The 14,596-nt window shown below is 44.4% G+C and overlaps 2 protein-coding genes across 2 annotated transcripts in view; one reads left to right on the top strand and one right to left on the bottom strand.

The window, feature by feature from the left end:
- The first annotated feature begins 3,473 nt into the window (after positions 1 to 3,473).
- Positions 3,474 to 7,345, top strand: RASL11B (RAS like family 11 member B). Its single transcript, XM_069856076.1, has 4 exons — positions 3,474 to 3,607; positions 3,747 to 3,803; positions 4,838 to 4,914; positions 5,744 to 7,345. Exons 1-4 carry the CDS (start codon positions 3,481 to 3,483, stop codon positions 6,209 to 6,211), a joined length of 729 nt encoding a protein of 242 aa, XP_069712177.1. The 5' UTR covers positions 3,474 to 3,480; the 3' UTR covers positions 6,212 to 7,345.
- A 388-nt stretch (positions 7,346 to 7,733) lies between these two features.
- SCFD2 (sec1 family domain containing 2) overlaps positions 7,734 to 14,596 on the bottom strand; it is a 200,490-nt gene continuing 193,627 nt past the window's right edge. Inside the window, exons 8-9 of the mRNA XM_069856050.1 lie at positions 14,461 to 14,580; positions 7,734 to 10,463 (exon numbers count right to left, since the gene is read on the bottom strand). Coding sequence (XP_069712151.1) covers positions 10,371 to 10,463; positions 14,461 to 14,580 — 213 coding nt within the window. The 3' untranslated portion in view covers positions 7,734 to 10,370. The remainder of the gene's footprint in view (positions 10,464 to 14,460; positions 14,581 to 14,596) is intronic.

Below are 14,596 nucleotides of genomic sequence, written 5' to 3'. Positions count from 1 at the left end.
GAAGTTTCACCTTTCAATCTGGCTGAGTGTTTTGCTTTAGCTGTTCTGAGACCAAAGGAGAAGATCCCATTCTCTGGTTATTTTAGCACTTTCATCCAGTCTCTAATTAATCATCTCCTTCATAAAAAAAGTTTTTGATGTGTTGCCTCATTTTTGCAACCCTTTCCCATTTCCCCTTTTCTACTGTACCCCTTTATGTGTTAGGGACACCACTTTCGCACACATTGCTCTATGTTAGGCCTAAGTATTTATTTATGTAATGGCATCAGGATACTGTCTATAGGCCTCTAGAAGGGATATTTTGGTCATCCAATCTCATTGTCACTGTGGTCAACCAATTGGTATAATCCCTTCTATAAACTCCTTTGTCTCCGTTTAAAAGACTCAGTTTTGCTCCTGCCGTTCTTAAGGGCTGTTCTGGTGTTTCACTACTCCGACTGCAGAGATGCAGTAATACCCACTTGTTGTCACACTTATGTTGGCCCTCAGTTTTAACACTCTTGACTCCCAAATTTCCCAAGCCCTACTTTCTTTATTTAGCCAGACCTAACACACCGAGTGTTTTTATCTTCCTCTGAAATAGACTGTCCAGTCCCTGATCATTATAGTGTTTTCTGTCCATAGTTGTTCCGTTTTGATTTACTCCTGACTAGCTGACAGAACCACACATCGTACTGCTGATCTTGTCTGAAATTACTTTACTGACATAATTCAGTTTATGTTTCCCTTTTTACATTGCTCCTACTCATCTGGTGATTAACTAGACTTTCCATTCCAAGTTCTGATCTCATAGTCAATGGAAGAAATTTTTGTGATTAATATTTCCATGTCAGTTGTATTATCAAATTTAATTATGTTTTCATTAATCCAGCTCTAAAAGGCATGCAGTTTCTGCAATATACTATTCCCACCCTTGTTTGAACTGGGGATGTCTCTCAGCTCTGCCAACAGCAGATTTCACTAGTGGCTTCGTGTTCTTGACGACACCACCGTAAAGAAAATACGAAGGAAGACAGAAGCCTTGACGAATTCCACAGAATGGCTTTCCTTCAGTCTGACATTTCCCATATAAAACACCCCTCTGTCATTGTCTCCTGTTCCCCATATACTTCTGCTTAAATAGCTGTTTCCTGTCTGGACAGTATCAGGTATTATTTACCCCAAATAAATTACATCTACCATATTTCCTTTCTTTAAGGAAAAGGGAAAGACATCATGCTGCAGCAACACGTAATCCCATACTTTATTTTACCCCACTTATTCCCATATCTTTAATTATGCTTTCCTTCAAAACTTATCCAAATTATAGTGAATGATTCCCCTCCCTTTCCTTAATGCATGTATTCCAGAATGATTTGAGAACTGCAGTAAAACTTTTTACTCCTTTCACCTTCATCTTCACATGCTTGGCTTGTCTGCACTCTGGACGAGATAATTTAGTTTTGCCCACTGAAGTGATAACCCCCGACTTTCTTCCTGTTACTCATCCTCCTTCTGATTCCATCTTTCATATCATCATTTTTATTAAAAATGGAGGCAAAATGCTTGTTGGTTTTGGAACTATTGCCAGACTTCCTTCAGTCTGTGTGCCCTTCTCACTGCATAGCACCCCTGTTTCTTTTTTCCCTGGCTGAAGTAACTGCTTCTCACTGCAATTATTTATCGCCTGTATGTTCTCATCCTGAAGACAAAACTTTCTTAGGAGAGTGATCTTCCTCACTGTTACCTCAATGTTTTTGGTTTCCAGTGACCTTAGTTACCAAGCTCCCAGGAGACTTTCAGTGAAACCTTTCCCCTTTGCTCAAGGTACGATGTCCAGATGGTTTCTGCTGCTCTGGTGTAACGTAATTCAGTCTTTCTATTGTATTCAAATCCTTGAGTCTTTCAACCTTGGTGATTTTTTTCTAATTAGGTCTTTTTCTCTTTCCTCTTTTTGAATTAGGATGCCTTTTTATAAACCTATGTTTATAATAAATGTTTTACCCATCTATTTATTTTAAATTGCCTCTATACTTTTCTTTTTCCCAACCACTTTAGTAGCCTTACAATATACTCAAAAAGCTAAACCACCAATGACCTCTTGTTGGTCCGGTGGATGGCAGAGAGACCTGCGAGACCTGCTTCTCTATTAAACTCAGCTCTGCTCAGCCCCAGCCGTTATTCATCACGTCTGCTCTCACCTCTATAGCTGGGAAAACAGCAGCTACTGCAAAAGCAGTAACTAGTATCTTTATATTCCAGATCTCTTTTTTTTCACATAGCTTTGCAGCTCACAGAAAGCTCTGCACAAATGTGTTTGCTGCGATGGTGACCGTCTTTGGCCAATCTTTGGTGACGCTTGGGGACGCGGTCTCTGCGCCGAATTCGAGGTACATCGGGAACCCTGGGCACTCGCGACCTTCCTCCCCCGCTCTGAACCATCCCAGAAGGGCAGGTTGAAATGTCATTTACTGCCCGCAGCAAATGCTTTGAGTGACAAACGCCGCTCCGGGCCGGTGTCTGCCCCGTGCAGCTCGGGGCCAAGCGCTCGCTCACAAGTTTAACAACACGTTTACAACACTGTTAATGCAACAGTCTCAGTTCCTCTTCAAACACAAGCAAGTTGAGGCCTTCCTCCAAGCTATGAATGTATTAAACGTACACCTGTGATCACAGGGACAAGTTTGTTAAATAGCGAACTTGGGGCCACAAGGCAAATCTCTGAAAGAAGCAAGAGCAGAGTCCAACTAGGGCAATGTCTCATCTTAGAATTCCCCTTTTCCTTAGCAAACTGGTTTCATAGAATCATAGAATCACCAGGCTGGAAGAGACCCACCGGATCATCGAGTCCAACCATTCCTATCAATCACTAAACCATGACCCTTAGCGCCTCGTCCACCTGTTCCTTAAACACCTCCAGGGAAGGTGACTCAACCACCTCCCTGGGCAGCCTCTGCCAGTGCCCAATGACACTTTCTGTGAAGAATTTTTTCCTAATGTCCAGCCTGAACCTCCCCTGGCGGAGCTTGAGGCCATTCCCTCTTGTCCTGTCCCCTGTCACTTGGAAGAAGAAGCCATCACCCTCCTCTCCACAACCTCCTTTCAGGTAGTTATAGAGAGCAATGAGGTCTCCCCTCAGCCTCCTCTTCTCCAGGCTAAACACCCCCAGCTCTCTTAGCCGCTCCTCATAAGGCCTGTTCTCCAGCCCCTTCACCAGCTTCGTTGCTCTTCTCTGGCCTCTCCTCTGGACAACGTCACCGCCAGGCTCCCAGTTCTATCCCTGCCTGTGTTTTAACGCTTCCCCCGCTGTGGTTTTGAGGCGAAGACTCCAGGCCTCTCCCGAGGTGCTTGAGGCGAGGCCCGCGCAGGCCCCGCCCCCCCGGGCCCCGTCCCGCCCCGCCCCTCCCGCAGCCGCAGGCTGCGGGCGGGGCGGGGCGGGGCGGGGCCCGGGAGCGAGAAAAGCGCGGCGGGCGCGGGGTGTGGGGTTGGCGGGGAGCGGCGATGCGCCTGACGCGGGGCATGTGCAGCATCGCCGAGTGCGCGCCCGGCGGGGAGGGCTGCCCCGCCGCCGCCCGGCCCCGCCTCGTCAAGATCGCCGTGGTGGGGGGCAGCGGCGTCGGCAAGACGGGTGAGGGGCGCGGGGGTCGGTGCGGGGAGCGGGGTGCGGGCTGAGGGGGTCGATCCGGAGCGCGGGGGTTGATGCGGGGTGGCTGTGGGGCGCGGGGTGTGGAGCGGGGCTCTGAGCTGCCTGTCTGTGCTGCCCTCAGCGCTCGTGGTGCGGTTCCTCACCCGGCGGTTCATCGGCGACTACGAAAGGAACGCAGGTAGGCGGCGGGGGTCGCGGTCCCGGGGATGGGGACGGGGATAGGGGGGGGTCCCGGCTGCCCTGACCGGGCTGGATGGGGGTGAGCGGGTTCCAGCGCCGAGCGGGGTCCCGAGGGGCACGGGGAGAGCTTAAAAACGGGGTCCGGGCGCGTCTTGCCGGTGCTTTTACCGGGAGAATTCGCCGCCGGGCTGGGAGCGTTAGTTTAGTGTTTGATAGGAGCGGTTGGACTCGATGACCCAGTGGGTCTTTTCCCACCTAGTGATTCTATGAAAACTAAACCCGCAAACAGCAAACGGGTGGTTCGTGAGGACGGCCTCGCCACTGCCTGTTTTACTTTGACTCTGTCCTCCACCAAACTTGACTTTATATGGTGAAAATGCCCTCCCCAAAAAAGTCTTTTAGCTAAAACAAGAGAGCATTCTGTACTCCTAATATTCTGTTATATATGCGAACTGAATGGCAGCAGCTGAGTGATCTAGACGGTGCCACCTCAACGGGGAAACCAAAGAGCTGATCTTATGGACTTGCTCGAGTGTAGTACAGTGGGAAGTCTGAACTGATGTGAATGTAAGATATAGAGCATTCTGTTGAGGAAATGACTTGGAAAAGCTGAACAAATATAAAAAAAAACCCTCACAACAATCAAGAAATAAGTCAACCAGTAGAGAACCTTGTAGAAACATGGTTTGCTGAAGTGTAGAGATACTGAATGACAGACAAAGTGCCTTTCTATAATGGCCGGGCTATTCTGCGCTTCCCTTTATCATCTAAGTTAAGAGTCTTTAAGAAGTGATTAGGTTCTGAGTTGCACAATATTAAATGCCAGGCTTCAAAACAAGTCAACGTGAGATTAAATCCCAGGCTTCCAGTAAAGCCATAAATTTATGGGTTGTTACAAACAAAACTTAGAATGCTGGTCCCTCACCTCATAAACAGTGATACAGCTTTTCTTGCACAACTAATAAGCAGCAGAAGCAAGGTTTGTCTGTAGCGTGGTAGCTGCACTTGTGAACCTGTTGGTGTTCTTGGCAGGTAATCTCTACAGCAGGCACATCCAGATAGATGGAGAGATGTTGGCTATTCAAGTGCAAGATACGCCAGGAGTTCAGGTGAGCTAGATGCAGCTGTGCAGTTCACCAAAGCAGCTCTACATCTGCATGCATGTGCGTCCTTCTGTGTGCAGCATCTTGCTATGGTCCGTTTCAGAGTCTGATGCTCTCTGTGGGAAAGGTGGTAACTTGTGTTATAACGAGTGAAGCCAGATGTGTTGTGTGCCTGTAGTATGCTGGTATTCAAAGAAAACAACTTGCTGTTTTGGCAGATCATTTGTGCATTGGAGGCCTGTTACTTTTGAATGGCTGAATTACTTGTCTTGTTTCTCTATATTTGGAACATTAGAGACAAACCCAGCAATGATTCTGTGCAAATAAGGTTCATGTGGAAGAAAATGTCATGACCGCTGCCCAACAAGCTTCATAAATATGAAAGCAAAGTCTGCTATATTGTGTCTGTGCTCATTAGTGTGTCACAAGTTAAAGTTTTGAATGTATAGACCTGAGTAATGTTGGATTGTTGCCTTTCTGAACTGGGCAACACTCCAGGTCTAAATGCTTCCAGCTCATATCTTTGCTTCCCCAGACTTACTGTCTAGCCAGTTAATTTCCCATTCTGTGGAACTACAAAGTCTTTCTCTGCATGCAGAACTACTCAGGTCAATTTTCCATTTGAGTATAGCAAACTCCAGTGTTGAATTCCAGCTTTTTTGCAGCTGAATCAACATATGCATTTATTCACCATGCTTAGATTAATTTTGTACTTACAATGTGAAATGCAAGGATATATTTCTGAAGCAGTAAAATGCTATTTGACCCTTAAAGACAGGTTCCTTTAAATCTTTTATGACTTCAGCTATCTAATTTGTGACCATTCGTCTTTCAGATCCATGAACACAGTCTGGATTGTAATGAGCAGCTGAACAGATGCATTCGCTGGGCAGATGCCCTGGTGATTGTCTTCTCCATCACAGACTACAAGAGCTATGAACTACTCAGTCACCTTTACCATCACGTTCGACAGTTGCATCCCGGAAATGCAGTCCCTGTTGTCATTGTAGCAAACAAAGCTGATCTCTTGCATATCAAAGAGGTGGAGCCTCAGCATGGACTTCAACTGGCCAACATGCTGGGCTGTACTTTCTATGAAGTGTCTGTCAGTGAAAACTATAATGACGTCTTCAATGCCTTCCATCTCCTCTGTAAAGAAGTCAGTAAACAGCCAGCAACCAGCACCCCTGAGAGGAGGAGAACCTCTCTTATTCCACGGCCAAAATCACCCAACATGCAGGATCTGAAGAGAAGGTTTAAGCAAGCTTTGTCTGCCAAAGTGAGGACTGTCACTTCTGTTTGACAGCAGAGCTGTTGGTCTTCCCAACATTTAGGCTGAGTTTGAAACGGGGTGTTTAACATTGGTGCATCTAGAGTCCAAGGCATTGTGAAAGAAGGATGGTTCAGGTAGCTTTTTGCATGGCTGTAGAAGCAAGCAGTTACTTGAAGGAACAGTGGCAGATTGGAAAAGGGGGGAAAAAAACCAAACCTAAATCTCTTGAAATGGTTCTAGGATGTGACTTGTAGAACAAGATTTTCATTTGGAAAAGGAGCTGTCAAGTAAATGAAACAAAAGCTTTCGGTTTGTCTTTTCTCAAGTTGGTTTTGATTTCTGCAGAAACAAGCTTCTAGCTCCAACTCTCAACTTGTACTTGAGCAGGGAAACACCGTGAACTGCAGTTCACTGTTCAGAAGTAACCACTTGAGTCCTTTTCACAGGGACGAAGGACAGCATGATGTATCTATTTAATTTTATTGCAGAGTAGATCTGTTTATTTCCCATGTATTTCAAAACTAATAAGCAAATGTGAAATCAATCTGTAAAAGTAAGTGTAAAATAAGTGGACATGACTGGGTATCAAGACTGTAAACAATGGTCCTTTATTTTTTTACTAGTTATGTTATTGCTGACAACTTAGCCGGACCCTTTGTATGCGAAACTACTGTCCACAAGGTGTAAACATATCTAATTGCAAATAACTTGTGTTTTTTGTACCGTTTGGAAAAAAAAAATACTGTCCAGACTAAATTATCCAACATGGAGCTTTTGAGGAATGAATGTGGATTTGGAGTAATAGTCCATTATAGCTGCTGGTGTAAGACACTTCCCTCTTTCCTGTGTGCAACAGGCACAGGAGGAATGTGGCTGTGATTCAGCTTGGTGTGACGCATGGCTGGCTCCAAGCAATGAAGCTGCTGTTTTGTTCTGAGCTGAGCCAGTCCCCCTTCATCCTTAAACACATGTGGCAGACTTGTATATACAATATTTTTTTTGTACATTGAGCCAATGGAGTTCACAGGCTAAAGGCCTTACACACATGCACTTTAAAAAGCCAGTTGTGCTTTTGTTTAAACTGTAACTTATTTATTTTCTGTACAGTTAACTCCTCACAGGGACTTTGCATTCTTACTGCCTGGTTAAACATTAAATTTCTGAATTGCACATTTTCCTTTGTGTTCTTTGGGTGAGAGACAATGGGCAATAACTAGTGAAATGTTGAAACAAAGTAATAGTTTTCTCAAGGTAGTTTTACTGTTGCTTTATTAGCATAGAACTGGGGGTGGGGGCAGGGCAGGATTTCACAACTGCTTTACAATTTCCTTTTAAGAAATTCTTTCACGAGAGGAACTGGATAAGCAGAGACCTTTCAAATTAAAATGGGATTCTTCATTTCCCCTTGTCAAAAAAAACCTCTAGTGACAGAGGAATGGTGTGAAGTAGGTCAAAATCTGGAAGGACATTGAATATCTTAAGTGACTGACACCATCTTGAAAAAAAGTGAAAGAAGCTTTATGTAGAGCTATTTCATAATAAAAAGCTTAAATTACAAGTCTTCAACTGTTTTATTAATGCTTAAAGTAGCATTACTGGGAGCACTCCTGAGGAGAGTGTTTGTGCTAAGTCACACAGGCTCACCTGGTCAGAACACGACTGTCATACCTCGTGTAGGGAAGAGCCTGATAGGGTCTTGCTGATGATAATCTTTTTGACCATGAGTTCTTAGCCAAGTGACTTAGGAGAAACAAAACTGAGCTTGACCTTCCAGCTTAGGACCAAACACTGTTTAGCTTATTAATATAGTAGCACACCCATGGGCCAGGGGTGGATTGGTGTTTTCACTTCCTGCCTTTTGACCCTATGCTTAGCGTCACACACAGAGGGCACGGATGCTCCTTGCTGCAGTCCTGTGCTGTGCCCAAGCAAAGTCTCTTCTGTGCTGTTCCTGGTGTGGTAGGGGATCTCTCAGCCCCCTAACTTTTTCCCTCAGTAGAGGCTGGGTGTAGCTACTACTATTATTTCCTGCAGACAAGGAGCTAATTATTACACTGGGACCACTGGAAAGACTCCACTCCAGTCTTGGTCTACGAGAGGCTTTTGTCACCATCTTCTTTTATCTCTTCAGCCACTTGAGTATGAGATGGTGGCTGAGTCATAGCATCCATTGGCACACACTGTGACCCCATTAGCTGGAAAGATTCCCCCGAAGTGTGTGTGTGGGCTCTGGAAAACTAGTCTGTCTCAGTAGGAGTCGCTACTTGATCCATAGGAAGTGCAAGTGTCTGCTCAAACTCAGCCTCCTTCTTGCTATCCTATATGGCCAAGTTAGAGACCTGAGAGCATCTGATGAAAGACAAGTGAGGGAGAGAAGACCACAACTGCCAGCCTTCATCACCTCAGGAAGGTGACAGCATCTCAGAGGCGTGTGTATCTGAACTCACTGATCAGCAATGGCCACTGGACGTAGGAGAGCCTTTCTGCTACCAGCAGACTGTGGAAACCCCTCTAGGACACCTCCAAAGACAGAAGATCTAGGTTCTTAGGGGTAATCAAATAACACAAAAGGTGTTGCAGAAATATGCAGTCCTGGCATGTGTAGCCCTGCGTTCTAGGAGGGAAGGAGAAGAGAGATGAGGTTTGGCATTGTAAGACCATTGCTTTATTGATTATAGAATTTATAAAACATTCATATACTAAGATTAAACAGTACAGAAAAACAAAAAAAGAAACCAAGACACTGGCTACTTCCTTTCCAGTTTCTTTGTTCAAACTATTTCTTGAGCTTTTAACATAGCAATCTCACAATATTTCTCATTTTTATAGCACAAAGTTCCATTCTATAGACACTTATACATTTTTCTTCCATAGTAACGACATTGTCCATGCTTCACAATCGCTCCTTTGTTTCCTTCTAGCCACTCAAAAGAGAATTTAAATCAAAATGCACCCTTTCCTTTTAAGAGAATTAAACTAGCTAGTGGACAAAGGTTAAAAAGCTACTTCCCATTTAATCTATTACTTTGGCAAAATAAAGAATGCTATGATAGAGTGAATGTCACTTATAATTTCACATTCTCATCTTAGTGTAAGCTGTAGTCTTAGCATCCGTTGGATGAAGCAAGAGGATACAGCTTTATAGCTCTACCACATTATATTGCAATCTGGAAGTCTTGGAGATATATGCAATCACCATCTACTGCTGCTTTTTTATCACTGATTGTAGCAAAGTTTTATAAAGAAAAATTACATAACTGAATTTGATAGTTCTTTATTCATGCTGTTCAGAAACCCAGATCAAGAAAGAAACTGTTGCTGTGGCCTCTGGAAAATGGGACGCTTTTTTTTTTTCCCTTCTCTCTTTAGCTTTCTTAAATGCATGTGAGAGGAGGATTCTTCCAGGTTTATCATCAAACCATCACAGCCCATATGTCCTCCTGCATAAACCCACAGTGAAGTGTGCCATCAGAAACAGTCTTTTCTCCTGAGACTGGGGGTGGAGAATCTAGAGCAGGAAACAGGAAGCCGAGAGAGAAGCAGCCATGTAACCTGGTCTTTGAGTCTGGCTCTCTTCTTCTCTCCCTCTACCAGTTCTTCTGGGAGAGCATCACTGGACTGGGAGCTGCTTTGCCAGCTAAATCAGGGCTGTGCTCTGTTGCCTCTCTGGGGTGAGGGACAAAGTAAGAGCAGAGGTGGTTAAATGCTGTATAAGGCACATGTGTTTTGCAAGGTAACATGACAGAGCGGGTGGATTTTTTTAGACTTTCACACCCTCAGCACCATTTCCCACCAGAAGCAACCCCAGTGAAGTCACCAGGAATACTCACAAAAAAGTACTGCTTGGGGAGTGCAAATTCAGCATCACCTGGTCCTAAGCTGCTCCTTTTCTAGGGAGTTATTACAAGCGACTGTCCTTGCCACGCAGAATGGGGTGGGAGTGATGCAAGACTTCTCAGTGTTACCGTTAAGGAGTGGGGAGCTGCTGCTGGACAGCTGGACTATTTCAAAAAGCCACCTGTGAGCTGCACATGTTCCCTTGCAGTCCGATACCCAGCTGCTTCACCCCTTTTTAGATGGAGCCATGTGGACATATAATTTTTTGTAAGGCTATTGGGAAGAGCAACAGACCAGGGATGTTGCCAGCTGAGGCACTCACTCATCTTCTCCACAGATCCTCCCTCCCCTGTCACATATTGATGTCAGGCTGGAGACGCTCTGTGGCAAACAACGACTCAATAGCTCTAAGTGGTGTCAGGAGTGCGTTGGAGAGTACGATAACCTGAAAGAAGGGGGACAAGAAACAACAAGTCAAAATAAAGATGCCTGAGACTGATGGCAGTACTAACGAGCCATGGATATGAACTGTTTGCTTCACCCAGTACTAGACAGGCTGTGTTCCTGGTGTTTACTGAGAAGGCAAAACAACTTGCCCAGTGAAACTGTCTGCTTGCTAAGAACTTAAATCACTTTAAGGAGCATAATGACTGGTAGCATTGTACTCTTAATGAATGTGTGCTTTGACTAATTTCTACACACATCTTACCCAGTGATTTTTTTTTGTGACTGCCATTGGGTTTACTCCAAGGCACCAGGTGATGAAGCAGGGGGTTCCTCTCCTCTAGCACAGGACTTTATCAATGAATAGTTTTGAGTGATGCCTGTTTCTTCTCAGCTTAAGATAAGGTGAGCACCAGAGAAGTGGGGAGCTACAGTTTCTGTTCAAAAATGTCTCCTCAGACCAGGTTGCAGAACAGGCTGTTGCTGTTATGCTCACTAGGACCAAAGCTCAACCCTGAGCGCTCAGGATGCTGTCACTTAGGTTTGATCAAGTTTGTAATCCAGAATGGGTCTGATGAATGACATGCTTACTGCAGCCACGATACAGAACAGCGCTAGATGCAGGTATCTGCTTTTCTTATGCAAAACCCACTATGGAGATGCCTAGTGTGAAGGCTTCTCTGCAGGGCAAAGCTATAAACAAGGGGCCAGCATGTACGCTTCTGCTGTGTACAGCTAACTCAGGGTCAAAGTCATACAACACTGCTCTTACAAAGCCCCGAGTTCAGTAGTGTTTGTAGGGTCAGGACTGCAGGCAAGGACATGGGGGCAGATTTATCTTATTAGCCCACTTGAACATGAATTTGCTTCTTCAGTGGAAATCTGAGGAGAGGAAACACAAGTATCAACAATGGAGTATGCCTGGGTGTCTGTTTCCTGCAGCAGTGATCAAACTGCTTGGGTTCTTCATCCCATGCCTTAAATGTGTGGTAGTGCTGCATTTCAACTTTTTTTTGTTGTTCTTTCTTTCATCTTTTCACTTCAAATAATGAAAGGAATCTGGAATTAAGTTACTACAGATCCCTTCTGTACCAATGATCATCTCCCCCTCACGTCTCCCCTTCCCTTGTCCTCCCACACAATCTGTGGCAAACTGACACTGATTATCTCTTCTCTTTCCTATGGAAGAAAAACTCTGTAATTTGCAGATGCCAAAGGCTGTCACTGCCTTATTTATGTTATGTGAGAATCAGACTATAGCACAGTATGTGCTCATCTTATTATCACGCAGCTTAATTCTGAAAAACATGAGAGGACATGTTACCAAAGTTTTTTTTTGGTGTACAAGCCAAGCGTCACTAGTAGCCACTGCCAGATAAAAGCAATTTCTTCTCAGAGTCCCACTAGTGAACCCTGAGGGGATTTGTGCAACTAATAGCAAGCACAGAGAGAAAAATGAGAGCTGCAGCTTTAATCTCTGAGAAAGGATACAGCCAAACATACTGGGTCTTCCCTCTTTTGCCCTCCAGTATCTATAAGGGCTCTTGAGAGGGATAGATGTGAATATTTGTTCCTTCATTTTTACAGAGAAGGGCGGAATTGCCCAGATAAATAATTTCCATCTCTTCCTTTTCCAGGCAGGTCTCTTCAGGACAGCGTATCTCTTTTGAAGACCTTCTTGTTCAGTGCCGAGGTGGAGGAACAGGAGCTCACACCCTGAGCGACTGCACTGGGCAGCTCCCCTTCAGCAGAGGGCCAGGAAGGATACGGCTAACAACTGACAGTGCATCTGGTAAGGTTTATCTGTCTGCATGCCTCAGCCACAACAACATAGATGGTTGTGAATGCTGGGAGGAGGGAGGATGAAACATCCACTGATGCTCTTTTCCTCTTTTTGCTCTCCTGATTAAAGTGGAAAAAAAAAAAGGTGTTTTTTTCCTTTTATAGTAGGATACTTCTCACTAGCTTGGGGGAGCTATTACCGCCATCTAAAACCAAATGACGTGTAGGAAATGTTGTATTCCTTTGTGCTTCCCCATGAAAAATAATTTGTCATTCACATTCAGATACAGTGCAGTTTTGCGGATGGAAACATGTGTCTCCTACTCCATATTAAAATGTCGTTTGCCTCAACTCTGAACAACTGCTGAAGTAATCAGTGTGTCCTGTCATTTTTCAGTTACTTTCCTCAATTCTTTATTTTCGCACCCACACGTCTGTCTATTTCTCCAAGAGCCAATAATTAGTATAAATGTCAGTGCTTTGTTTGACTGGAAGGAACTTGGGAGGCCAGCATTCCCCTGATGCCTGAACCTGATTGCCCGAACACCACAAAAAAGCTCTGTTAAACGCTGGCTTGAGTTAGACAAACGCCTGGCTTTTTGAAAAGAGAATAATCCCAAACAGGTGGCACATATTCACAGCTATAGTGCAGAAATCCAGGTAAATCCAGCAAACTCATAAGCTTTTTTTCATACGAGAGACTTGCACAACTGCTTCTTTTCTTCTTTCTCTTCCTCCTCCTGCCTTTCGTCCCCAAGTCCTTTCACCTCTAACGCAGCACATTTGGACAAAGGGCAAGATGCAGTAAAAGCTTAAAATTCTTGAGGAATCTGCCTCAGAGAGTGACCTGCTGCTGGGGTTAAGCCAAAGCAAAGCAACACCAGATCCCATGTCACCACTGTCAAGCCTCAAGTCCCTCTAGAAAGCCAGAGAAAAGTCTCCCTGCATAGTTCTCAACAAACTCTCGTATTAACCCTCTGCTTATCTTTCAGTGTGTATTAATATATTTCAGGTGTGGATTAACTTGTCCATCAGTGTGTCACAACTCAATACCCCTTCAAGATGGGAAAGAATTTTATTCACTGTTCTGAGGAGATTAGCAATAGGCTAATTGGGGAGAAATGTGTTATCAGATCAAAAAACCACATCACTAAAAATGGCACTCCATCTTATGAAATACTGCTTGAGGCTGCCTTGCAGAGACAACTAAAATACGGAAAACACACACCAAACTAAGGGGCTGCTCTTTGGTTGGCTCAGTTTTGCTAACAATTTCTCACTAATCAAAACCACATTCCATAGGAATTGAAAACAAGATGTTTACAAGCCACTCTGGAAACTTATGTTTATGATATACCTGGATAAACAGCACTTTGCAGTTTGTAGATTACTCTGTGTATCTGCACTACTCAGCAGATGCCTCATTGCTCCTCCATAATAACAATGATTTTTAACATTTCAGATGCTACCACAGCACATCTATCCTCCTCTCCCTCTGCACTCAATTCAGACTGCTGTAGTCAGGTTCTGCTACTAGACAGCAGAAGACCAGCTGCAAGAATGATATTGACGCTTCACTGTGGGAGACATCCTCCTTCTACTAGTCCAACAGCACATCCAAGGGCTGCACAGACTTGGAGCTTTCTCTCCATCATCTGCTTCAGGCTGCTTAAGGCATCTAGTGGTCAAGAATCTATCAGAGATACCCGACTTGGCCCAGAAGTAGTACAGCTGTACAATCTGTTTTGCTCTTCAGCAATACTAATTGACTGGTCTGTAGGATCACTACTGATAAATCACTAGAGGATACCCAGACCCTTGGCAGGTTGTTTCTGAGCATCCCTGCACTATGTTCTGTAGATGGACTGCCAGGGAGCTTGTAGGCTTTTGGACAGCAAGTGTTTCTATTTAGAAAGAATACAAAGAAATCAATCTTTTGAGATATCATGAAAGCTTCTTCAGAATAATGCCAGTATATTCAGAACTCCTGAACTGAGTTTGAACTTTTATTGCTGACCCTAACATGTAAAAATGAGACACTTGGTGCCTGAACAATTGTTGCCTATGTATATCTTTCACAGCAAAATCCTAACATCATTCCTGTCTATGTGGCTGTGCCTTCATGTAGTTTGGCATCAGTGTTAAAGCGAATATTATCTGATTGATTTTCTTAGTTTTTGTTCAGATAGGAACTGTACATTTGGAACTGTTTTTACCTGGGTACCAGGTTTGCGTGTTGCTACCAGATCCTTCACCATTTTGACCTCAGAGACTGTCACTCCACCGACCATAAAGATGATCAGAAGAGGATGATCACCAGGGTGAGGGCGATTCACCTGGAAAATCAAGGAA

The sequence above is a fragment of the Phaenicophaeus curvirostris genome, chromosome 4 (genome assembly GCF_032191515.1).
Source record: "Phaenicophaeus curvirostris isolate KB17595 chromosome 4, BPBGC_Pcur_1.0, whole genome shotgun sequence".
NCBI classification, from domain to species: Eukaryota; Metazoa; Chordata; class Aves; order Cuculiformes; family Cuculidae; genus Phaenicophaeus; species Phaenicophaeus curvirostris.
Note: the sequence above shows the minus strand (reverse complement) of the source record. Positions and strands in the feature narration are given on the sequence as shown.

Excerpts from the sequence above, each read along its gene's own strand:
- RASL11B (XM_069856076.1), top strand. The coding sequence starts at position 3,481 with ATGCGCCTGACGCGGGGCATGTGCAGCATCGCCGAGTGCGCGCCCGGC. Across the intron at positions 3,608-3,746 it reads CAGCGGCGTCGGCAAGACGG|CGCTCGTGGTGCGGTTCCTC; the intron begins GTGAGGGGCGCG and ends TGCTGCCCTCAG. Across the intron at positions 3,804-4,837 it reads CGACTACGAAAGGAACGCAG|GTAATCTCTACAGCAGGCAC; the intron begins GTAGGCGGCGGG and ends TGTTCTTGGCAG.